The sequence below is a fragment of the Salmo trutta genome, chromosome 4 (assembly GCF_901001165.1).
Source record: "Salmo trutta chromosome 4, fSalTru1.1, whole genome shotgun sequence".
NCBI lineage: Eukaryota > Metazoa > Chordata > Actinopteri > Salmoniformes > Salmonidae > Salmo > Salmo trutta.
In genome coordinates this window covers 40,010,728-40,021,689 of record NC_042960.1, presented here as the reverse complement: position 1 = coordinate 40,021,689, position 10,962 = coordinate 40,010,728, and the positions used below count along the sequence as shown (strand labels likewise).

General features: G+C 40.2%; 1 protein-coding gene across 1 annotated transcript; it reads left to right on the top strand.

Moving 5' to 3' along the window:
- LOC115192348 (regulator of G-protein signaling 1-like) lies at positions 1 to 10,962 on the top strand. The gene is made up of 2 exons (XM_029750743.1): positions 1 to 160; positions 10,309 to 10,962. Exons 1-2 carry the CDS (start codon positions 95 to 97, stop codon positions 10,510 to 10,512), a joined length of 270 nt encoding a protein of 89 aa, XP_029606603.1. The 5' UTR covers positions 1 to 94; the 3' UTR covers positions 10,513 to 10,962.

Sequence of the window (10,962 nt, the reverse complement as noted above, 5' to 3'; positions counted from 1 at the left end):
AGCATAGGCTACTGCACTGATGTTACAAGCTTGATTCAGAAGACAGGGAGAGTGATATTTAATTAGCTTGAGAAGAATGGATTAACTTTTTCCAATGCTAGTTAAGGATACTATAGGTCTAGTTATCACATTTCAAGTTGGATTTATTAACTACAAAAAGGTAAGAAGTGTTTTTAAGCTCAAGCTTGTTAGCTAGCTAGTTCAAAGGACATTCAAAGTTCCTCTATATAAGCCACTCCTCTTAGGACCTAATTCATATAATGCATGGCATACCACGATAACCACCACTTCAAGCCTCCTCCCCAACCCTCTCTGGCTCTCTCCCCCAACCACAACATTTCAGTCGCATCTTGCGCCATAGGCTGCACTTGTCTATCCATCACGCATATAAACAACTAGCTTGTCTGCTCTATCCGCACTGATTGATGAAGTAATTTAAAAAGCTAAATGTAAAAAAAACGGTTGATTTCACAGGCTAAAAAAAGGAACAGAAAATAACAATATAAACTGTTACTTTTTGCTGGTCGGAACAGTGTAACGAAATGGGGGGAAAACATTTTCTGTTCAGAACAAAGTGATTGGAAAATCATTTTGGTTGCAACCCCTGCCTTATCCCCAGTTCTTTCTGAACACCCCAGTCTGAACACATGCTTATGCTCACACACACACCAACCTCACCTCTGATTCCCTCACTGCATATGCTGCTTTGTTACTGATCTGTTTGGATTTACTATGATGAAAGGTTTGCAGGTTTGTTTGGTCAGTGAGTATCTGAGGAAAGTTAGATTAGATTTTTGTCTATTTTTGTGAATCATATGTTCTCCGTTCTTAGCATTACTCTGCTACTGAATGTACAGTACAGTACATCTCTCTGTTTCTTATTCATATCCACTAGATGGCAACAAAGACAACATTGCAAGTGCACGTTTCTGCCCTGTTACAGCAGCAATAATTGATCTTGTGTTTTCAGTACAATGATTAAACTAAAGTCAAGTTTCAAAGACAAGTTCATCTTCATGACCAAATAAATCATGGAACAACTTAAATTTAGATTTTTGTCTTCGCCTAAACATTGAACAGGGACCTATTGTATCTTTGAATAATGCCATTGCATAAACTTCTTTCACTTATGTGAACAAGTAATTCAAGTCTCTTGCAACTAAGTCAACCAGACACACATGAGGATTTGGACCGTAATGCCTGAGCTGGTTTTTCTCTGAGGGGATTTCAGAAACCACACAATGTGAAACTGTCAGTCTGACTTCTGCCTGAAGCCCCAGTGTTTCCTTGGATGCCAAGCCGTTTCACTTCCACCTCAGTTCAGAGGAAGTCTGCGAGGGTTTCACTAAATTACTTGCAACACAGACTCCCACCCTGTCCTCAGAGCTGTGGAGAATGGTGCCGCTCATTCCAACACTCTAAAGCCCTGACAATGGATGCCAGCTCTCTAGCATACAGGTTTTCCCCCTACACACTCACACGCACGTGCACAGGCACACACTTTTAGCTTCTTATTTCCTCATGCACCACTCCCTCTTTTCCAATTTCTAGGTTAGATGCCAGTTATTATCAAATGTTTGCCGCCAACCCATACTTGGAATCAAATTGAATTAAATTGAACATTAAGAAACCCATGCATGTCCAACTCAATAGACAGGAGTTGTACTGAAACCAAGCCCAACTGGTTTCTGCTTCTGTTGTCTCCAGCTCTGTGAGACAGGATAGCACTCTGTCCTGAAAGGCAAGTTCAGGCAAATTATCTGAGAGATCAGTCCCCTCATTCTCTCAGCTTTCGCTCAGAGCATGGAGGCTGCTTCTCAATAGTCTTAACTTGCTTCCTTTCCTCTTCTCCTTTCCTCTATATGTACTGCCATCTATGAACTGAAAGCAAATTCTTAGCTGACATCCACCATATTGCTTTCACCTCTCCACCAGGTTTCCGAATGCAGGTAAAGGAAAGAAGGAGAACAGGAAGCCACTTTAGACTATTGAGATGCACCTACAGTGTCCTGCATCACAAAACTGTAATTACCTCAACTATCCTAGGTGTGTACGTCATGAGAGGCAGCAGAATAGGAAGCGTGTGCATGTCCACATGCTTTATACGACAATAAAGCATCAGCACCACACAGTCATTTTAATGTTGCTTTGCGTAGTTCGACAATATAATTGGCACCCCTTAGATGAGATTGTCCTTGACATATTTGCACATTTCCCAATATAGCTACAATGCTTATCTGATAATAGGGCTCTTCACATTGTCTACTGTACCTCCATGTTGTAACACAATAGTAGTCTGCCTTCCTGTTCCAACACTATGTAAATAGTTATTATTGTAAAGATAATTTGCTAAATACAAGTGAGGTGCTAGTGCACTGCAACAACTCCTGCTAGTAGATCAGATATTATTGACAACAGTAAGAACCTCTCAAGAATCAAAATAACTCAGAACTGAGGCAAGACAGTCTTCTTTCTGTATTTTTGGAATATTGAAAAACTGAATTTCACAATTTATGCTATGTTGCTAAAATGAGGTAATATCAGTAGCACTTTTGCAATAGGGATTGCCAAAAAAAAGTGTAATTGGAGGAAATAAATGGTTACATTGACATCCTGAGGCGTTAGTTCACTCATGAGTGTGAGAAAAGTTATGTTTGCAGTCATATCAGAGGTGGTTAGGTGCAAGTTGATTTGAGTGCATTCTGTGAAGACCAAAATAATATTTGATCAACCACATCTAGGACCTCTTTCTTGGTACCACACCATCTCATTATCATTGAATTACCACTAAATTAAATTAGCCAGCTGTTTAAAGAGCTTCTAATTAGAGTCATAGGCTGAGGCTCCACTTCAGAGAGAGAGAGAGAGGCAGGAAGAGGGTTAGCTTCTCATTGAGGGTCTTTCCTGGTAGATACAATGGCACAGCATACTTCCGCTAGACATTTAGGAATGTCCCATCAGCTATCACAAGTAAGATCATTCCGTCAGGGTTTAACCTTGAGGTCATAGTCTACAAATATAAATAATGGTAATTTTTGTGACATTTAGTTGTGATAATTAACTTTTATATAGGAAGTAAATAATTCAATGAAGAAGATGTTGACTTTGAATGTAAAATAATCAAAACATTTGACTGAAGTCCATGTGAGAGGGTAAAAATACAGATGGACCCATTAATATTATTAATCATTTACTTTCAATCATGTTTGCTTTGGACTAGAGGTCGACCGATTAATCGGAATGGCCGATTAATTAGGGCCGATTTCAAGTTTTCATAACAATCGGAAACCGGTATTTTTCCATGCCGATTTGGCCGATTATTATTTTATTTTTTATTTATTTATTACACCTTTATTTAACTAGGCAAGTCAGTTAACACATTCTTATTTTCAATGACGGCCTAGGAACGGTGGGTTAACTGCCTTGTTCAGGGGCAGAACGACAGGTTTTACCTTGTCAGCTCAGGGATTCAATCTTGCAACCTTACGGTTAACTAGTCAAGCGCTCTAACCACCTGCTTTACATTGCACTCCACGAGGAGCCTGCCTGTTACGCGAATGCAGTAAGAAGCCAAGGTAAGTTGCTAGCTAGCATTAAACTTATCTTATAAAAAACAATCAATCATAATCACTAGTTAACTACACATGGTTGATGATGTTACTAGTTTATCTAGCCTGTCCTGCGTTGCATATAATCGCTTAAGTACACGTTGCTCCAACGTGTATCTAACCATAAACATCAATGCCTTTCTTAAAATCAATACACAAGTATATATTTTTAAACCTGCATATTTAGTTAATATTGCCTGCTAACATGAATTTCTTTTAACTAGGGGAAATGTGTCACTTCTATTGCAACAGAGTCAGGGTATATGCAGCAGTTTGGGCCGCCTGGCTCGCTGCGAACTGTGAAGACTATTTCTTCCTAACAAAGACAGCCGACTTCGCCAAACGGGGGATGATTTAACAAAAGCGCATTTGCAAAAAAAGCACAATCGTTGCACGACTGTACCTAACCATAAACATCAATGCCTTTCTTAAAATCAATACACAGAAGTATATATTTTTAAACCTGCATATTTAGCTAAAAGAAATCCAGGTTAGCAGTAATTGTGTTACTTCTTGATAGAGCAGTCTGACTGAGCGGTGGTAGGCAGCAGCAGGCTCGTAAGCATTCATTCAAACAGCACTTTCGTGCATTTTGCCAGCAGCTCTTCGCTGTGCTTCAAGCATTGCGCTGTTTATGACTTCAAGCCTATCAACTCCCAAGATTAGGCTGGTGTAACCGATGTGAAATGGCTAGCTAGTTAGCGGGGTGCACGCTAATAGCGTTTCAAACGTCACTCACTCTGAGACTTGGAGTAGTTGTTCCCCTTGCTCTGCATGGGTAATGCTGCTTCGAGGGTGGCTGTTGTCGATGTGTTCCTGGTTCGAGCCCAGGTAAAAGCGAGGAGAGGGACGGAAGCTATACTGTTACACTGGCAATACTAAAGTGCCTATAAGAACATCCAATAGTCAAAGGTATATGAAATACAAATCGTATAGAGAGAAATAGTCCTATAATTCCTATAATAATTAGAACCTAAAAATTCTTACCTAGGAATATTGAAGACTCATGTTAAAAGGAACCACCAGCTTTCATATGTTCTCATGTTCTGAGCAAGGAACTTAAACGTTATCTTTCTTACATGGCACATATTGCACTTTTACTTTCTTCTCCAACACTTTGTTTTTGCATTATTTAAACCAAATTTAACATGTTTCATTTTATTTATTTATTTGAGGCTAAATTGATTTTATTGATGTATTATATTAAGTTAAAATAAGTGTTCCTTCAGTATTGTTGTAATTGTCATTATTACAAATAAATAAAAAAATCGGTCGATTAATCGGTATCGGATTTTTTTTGGTCGTCCAATAATCAGTATCGGTATCGGCGTTGAAAAATCATAATCGGTCGACCTCTACTTTGGACTACAAGTCAACATTTCCCAATGTCTGCATCCTATGATGCAACATCATGACTGACTGGTCGATACACATCCTGTGATGAAATCATAAAAAACTTGTAGCCACACCCTTCAGACCTCACAGACACTACAATACAGTGTTCTTTCCTCCTATAGAATTCCGATGTGTCTGCAGGCATTTGTTCCAGCACAGCACTAACACACCAGAGTCAGCTAATAAAGGGGTTGTTCATTAGTTGATTATATGTTGATTATTGATTGATTGATCAATTTAGTTTGAGCACAATGCTCCATGTGTTGGTGGCCTCCTTCCCACCCTCAACTTCAGTTCCATAGAATAATGTCAAAACTAACAGGGGAAAGCACAATTGCTTCTGTTTCATTAAATCACATCAATAGACATTGGATGAGCATCTGGATCACCCACAGTGATCTTTTCCACCCTGCTATTATAGCTGCTAAACTGATTTGATTTGAAAAAATATATATAAATCAAAACACACACAGAGTCTTTGCATACTGAACAACAATATGAAAGCAACATGTAATGTGTTGGTCCCATGTTTCATGAGCTGAAATAAAAGATCCCAGAAATATACACAAAAAGCTTACTTCACTCCAGTTTAATGCACACATTTTTTTACATCCCTGTTAGTGAGCATTTCTTCTTTGCCAAGATAATCAATCCACCTGACAGATGTGGCGTATCAAGAAGCTGATTAAATTGTGCAGGGGACAATAAAAGGTCACTCTAAAATATGAGGTTATGTCACACAACACAATGCCACAGATGTCTTGAGTTTTGAGGGAGCATGCAATGCTGACTGCAGGAATGTCCACCAGAGCTGTTGACAGAGATTTGAATGTTCATTTCTCTACCATAAGCCCCCTCCAATGTCGTTTTGGAGAATTTGGCAGTACGTCCAACCGGCCTCAAAACCGCAGACGACGTGTGACCTCGCCAGCCCAGGACATCCACATCCGGTTTCTTCACCTGCGGGATCATCTGAAACCAACCACCCAGACAGCTGATGAAAATGTGGGTTTGAACAACCAAATAATTTCTGCACAAACTGTCAGAAACCGCCACAGGGAAGCTCATCTATGTGCTCGTTGTCCTCACTGCAGTTCGGCATAGTAACTGAGTTGAGTGGGCAAATGCTCACCTTCGATGGCCATTGGCATGTGTGCTCTTCACGGATGAATCCCGGTTTCAACTGTATCGGGCAGATGGCAGAAAGCCTGTATGGTGTCGTGTGGATGAGTAGTTTGCTGATGTCAATGTTTTGAACAGAGTGCCCCATGGTGGCGGTGGGGTTATGGTATGGGCAGGCATAAGCTACGGACAATGAACACAATGCATTTTATCAATGGCAATTTGAATGCACCGAGATACCGTGACGAGAACCTGAGGCCCATTGTCGTGCCATTAATACGCCACCATCACCTCATGTTTCAGCATAATAATGCACGGCCCCATGTTGCAAGGATCTGTACACAATTCCTGGAAACTGAAAACGGCCAAGTTCTTCAATGGCCTGCATACTCACCAGACATGTCAACCATTGAGCATGTTTAGGATGCTCTAGATGGATGTGTACAGCAGTGTGTTCCGGTTCCCGCCAATATCCAGCAACTTCGCACAGCCATTGAAGAGGAGTGGGACAATATTCCACAGGCCACGATCAACATCCTGATCAACTCTATGTAAAGGAGATGTGTCGCGCTGCATGAGGCCAGCATCCTGGAGTCGCCTCTTCACTGTTGACGTTGAGACTGGTGTTATGCAGGTACTATTTAATGAAGCTGCCAGTTGAGGACTTGTGAGGCGTCTGTTTCTCAAACTAGACACTAATGTACTTGTCCTTTTGCTCAGTTGTGCACCGGGGCCTCCCACTCCTCTGTCTATTCTGGTTAGAGCCAGTTTGCGCTGTTGTGTGAAGGGAGTAGTACACAGCGTTGTACAATATTTTCAGTTTCTAGGCAATTTCTCACATGGAACAGCCTTCATTTCGCAGAACAAGAATAGATTGACGAGTTTCAGAAGAAAGTTATTTGTTTCTGGCCATTTTGAGCCTGTAATCGAACCCACAAATGCTGATACTCCAGATACTCAACTAGTCTAAAGAAGGCAATTTTTATTGCTTCTTTAATCAGAACAACAGTTTTCAGCTGTGCTAACATAATTGCAAAAGGGTTTTCTAATGATCAATTAGCCTTTTAAAATGATAAACTTGGATTAGCTAACACACCGTGCCATTGGAACACAGGAGTGATGGTTGCTGATAATGGGCCTCTGTACGTCTATGTAGATATTCCAATCTGCCATTTCCAGTTACAATAGTCATTTACAACATTAACAATGTTTACACTGTATTTCTGATCAATTTGATGTTATTTTAATGGACAAAATATTTACTTTTCTTTCAAAAACAAGGACATTTCTATGTGACCACAAACTTTTGAATGGTAGTGTACATCTAATTGAGGAATGTGTGTACAACAAACTATTCCATAATTAGATCAACAGTTAAATGGAGTAACAAGTAATCCATAAAAAATGTGTAATGGAATTATTACTCCATTAATAACCCTATTATTACATTATTGATGCAAAAGTTACAAAAATCACCACAAAAGGTCACATCTATGTGAGTGTATTAACTCTTTCCCCTTGGGGTTCTACCTTTCCCATTTCCACAACCACAAACTGCATGACATTACAAGTCTTGGTGTGTGTGTGTGTGTGTGTGTGTGTGTGTGTGTGTGTGTGTGTGTGTGTGTGTGTGTGTGTGTGTGTGTGTGTGTGTGCGTGTGCGTGTGTGTGTGTGTGTGTGCGTGTGTGTGCGTGTGTGTGTGAATAGGACTGGCCACCCCTCCGAATCTGGTTTCTCTCTAGGTTTCTTCCTAGGTTCCTGCCAATCTAGGGAGTTTTTCTTAGCCACCGTGCTTCTACATCCGCATTGCTTGCTGTTTGGGGTTTTAGTGTGGGTTTCTGTATAAGCACTTTGTGACATGCGTGCGTGCGTGCATCTGCCCGCATGCGTGTTATGCGCACATGTTAACAGTATAACAGTGTAACTAACGCCTACCCATTCAGATATTTGAGAGGAAATATATAGCCATGCCTCCTCTCACCATTACATATTATTTGCCCTCTTATGTAATTTCCCTTTTTACTATTCACAGTAAATGAAAGATGTTCTCAGGAAATAGACTTGTGAAAGAGTGTAGCTGTGAGTAAACACTGAAGATTATATTAAGGTGGGCAAACAGACACTTCTCTCTTAACATCTGCTCTGTCACGTCCTGACCAGTGAAAAGGGTCATTTGCCATAGTAGAATGGCCAGGGCGTGGCAGGGGGGTTGTTTTGTGTGTTTTGGGGGTTTTGGGTTCAAGGGGAATTTGTTCTAGTTTTAATTTTCTATGCTTCGTTTTCCATGTTTGGCCGAGTATGGTTTCCAATCAGAGGCAGGTGTCTTTCGTTGTCTCTGATTGGAAGCCATACTTAGGCAGCCTGTTTTCCTTTGGGTTTTGTGGGTGGTTGTTTTCCGTATAGTCTGAGTACCTTTCGGAACTGTTGGCTGTAGTTGGGTTGTTTTTGTTGAAGTGTCATCATTTAATAAAGTAAGAATGAGCACTCTACACGCTGCACCAAGCTTGGTCTGTTCACTTTGGCGCCTGTGACATGCTCCTTAACATGCAATGTCTTCAGAGGGAATTATTATCGTGTTTAATCAGCAAGATGTGTCTTCATAAAGTGTGTTATTGTAATATATCTGTATATATCCTAAATATTAGGAAATATTTCCAAAAAAATACAAAATTTGCAAACATTTGTAATATGAATTTTACAGGAATGTAAATATCCATAAGTCAAAGACATTACGTCCTAGGGGAGTTTCGGTAAGCTGTGCCAAGGCATCTAGGGGCCTGCACCAGCACACCCCAAACGTCACCATTAACACACCTCTCTTGAGACGCTAAATACCTGCCCAGGATGGGCCTGGAATGTTTACTAAGACCATACGGTCTACATCTAATTCCAAGGAGGAATCGTTGTCAATTATGTGAAGATGCCCAAACTATTACTTTCAAAGATTTGGATCTATGAATTGAAGGATATACCGCAAAATAGAACACAGAGAAGAAGGTAAGTTAAATTATCTATCTAGGAAAGGGACCTTTATAGGCAGTTCATGATACATTTGTGTTATCATAATAGATCGGATGATAATGCATACTACTTCCACAGGATCGTTATCCTTCTAAGCAGAAAAGACAGAAAAAAGACATCCAGTGTATTCTGGCACAAAAGATAAATGATGAGTCCTTTTCTACAAAAATCAAGTAATTATGGCAACAGTGGAGACTATTTCACAACAGTAACATGTCAAACAGTAACATGTCAAATAGTTTACTTAGTAATATTGACTTAGAAAACCCCCTTTTTTAAAATATTTTTAAGTCAAGAGGACAATAGAAAAATCCAGCCAACTCTTGAGACCTTGAAGGACGAAAGTAATGACAACTGTTTTAACTATGTTGGCCCAGAGTACATTCATTATCATCAATAGTACAGTCTTTTTAATTGTATTTTTATTTTTTTATTTTACCTTTATTTAATTAGGCAAGTCAGTTAAGAACAAATTCTTATTTTCAATGATGGCCTAGGAACAGTGGGTTAACTGCCTTGTTCTGATTAGACCACCTTCTGACTTTAGCATTAATAATCCCCCAGGGTGCCTTGCAGCCTTCCGAGCCTTCCTGCAGTCCGAATTCAGTGAGGAGAATATTGAATTTTGGCTAGCATGCAGAGACTACAGTAGGACCACCTCACCGGCTGACCTGTCCTGGAAACAACAGAGATCTACCAGGAGTTCCTCCATCCCTAGGCCCAGAGAGAGGTCAGTTAGTCAGGCTATGCATCAGCATTCACCTTGGCAGTATCTGGATGCAGTTTTCCAAAATACTAACATAATATAAGCTAAAGTAGCAGATATAGCTATAATTACTAAGGTGACTATGTAATTCCATGTACTTTGCTGATGTGGGAAATTGACTATTTCAAAGATAACTTAGCCTATCATTCGAATAATTTCACAAGCACTGAAACTTTCTGACGTGATAAAATCCCTCCTTCAAAAATACAGATAACATGCCGTTGGGACAAGATATGATTTCAACAAGCCCACGCAGTGAATGAATGAATTGGCAAGCTTAGGGTGGAAAGGTGACCATATCGCTCAGCTCAGGCTTTTCATAACATTAGCTTCACAACTGTGTGTAGAACTTTCCTTTGGCACTCATTGTAATGGTTTGTGTTTCCCCTCTACAGATCAACGTTGACCACCACATCCACGAGAAGATCAACAGGTACATGAAAGCTCCTGGTCTGTGCTGCTTTGACGAGGCAGTGAGACACATGTACAAACTGATGGAGAGCGACTCGTACTCCAGGTTCCTCAGGTCAGACACCTACCTGGGGCTCAGACGCAAAGCCAGGACCTTCTGGTCGAGGTTAGGGGTCAAGAGTTTGTGAATCAAGATTCACCAAGTCCAAACAAGGAGGATTTCAAACGAGTCATGGAAACATGAGACTATAGATCCTGAGGATAGAACTGGAAGATCCCCACAGGAAGTGACACATAATGACCACAGGAAATTACTTGGAGAAGAAGAAATGCGTATGGAGAAGCATTGACAGTTAGAGATGAGTGATGTGTGGTGATGAGTAGTGTCAATGATTCAGAGTGCTAAACAGTACATTTATTCAAACATCTAGACTGACTGATGCATCAAAAGTGGCATTGGCCTAAAAAATGTGCGTCTAGGGAATAGTTTTAGGTAAGAACAGAAGGTACAGAATGTCTAAATGGAAGGACAAACACTACAAATGGTTACAGAAATGAGTTATGTATGGTTACAGAAATGCAGAACTAAAAGGCTTTTAAGTATTCCATTAAAGTGTTATTTGTTTTGACACCCATGA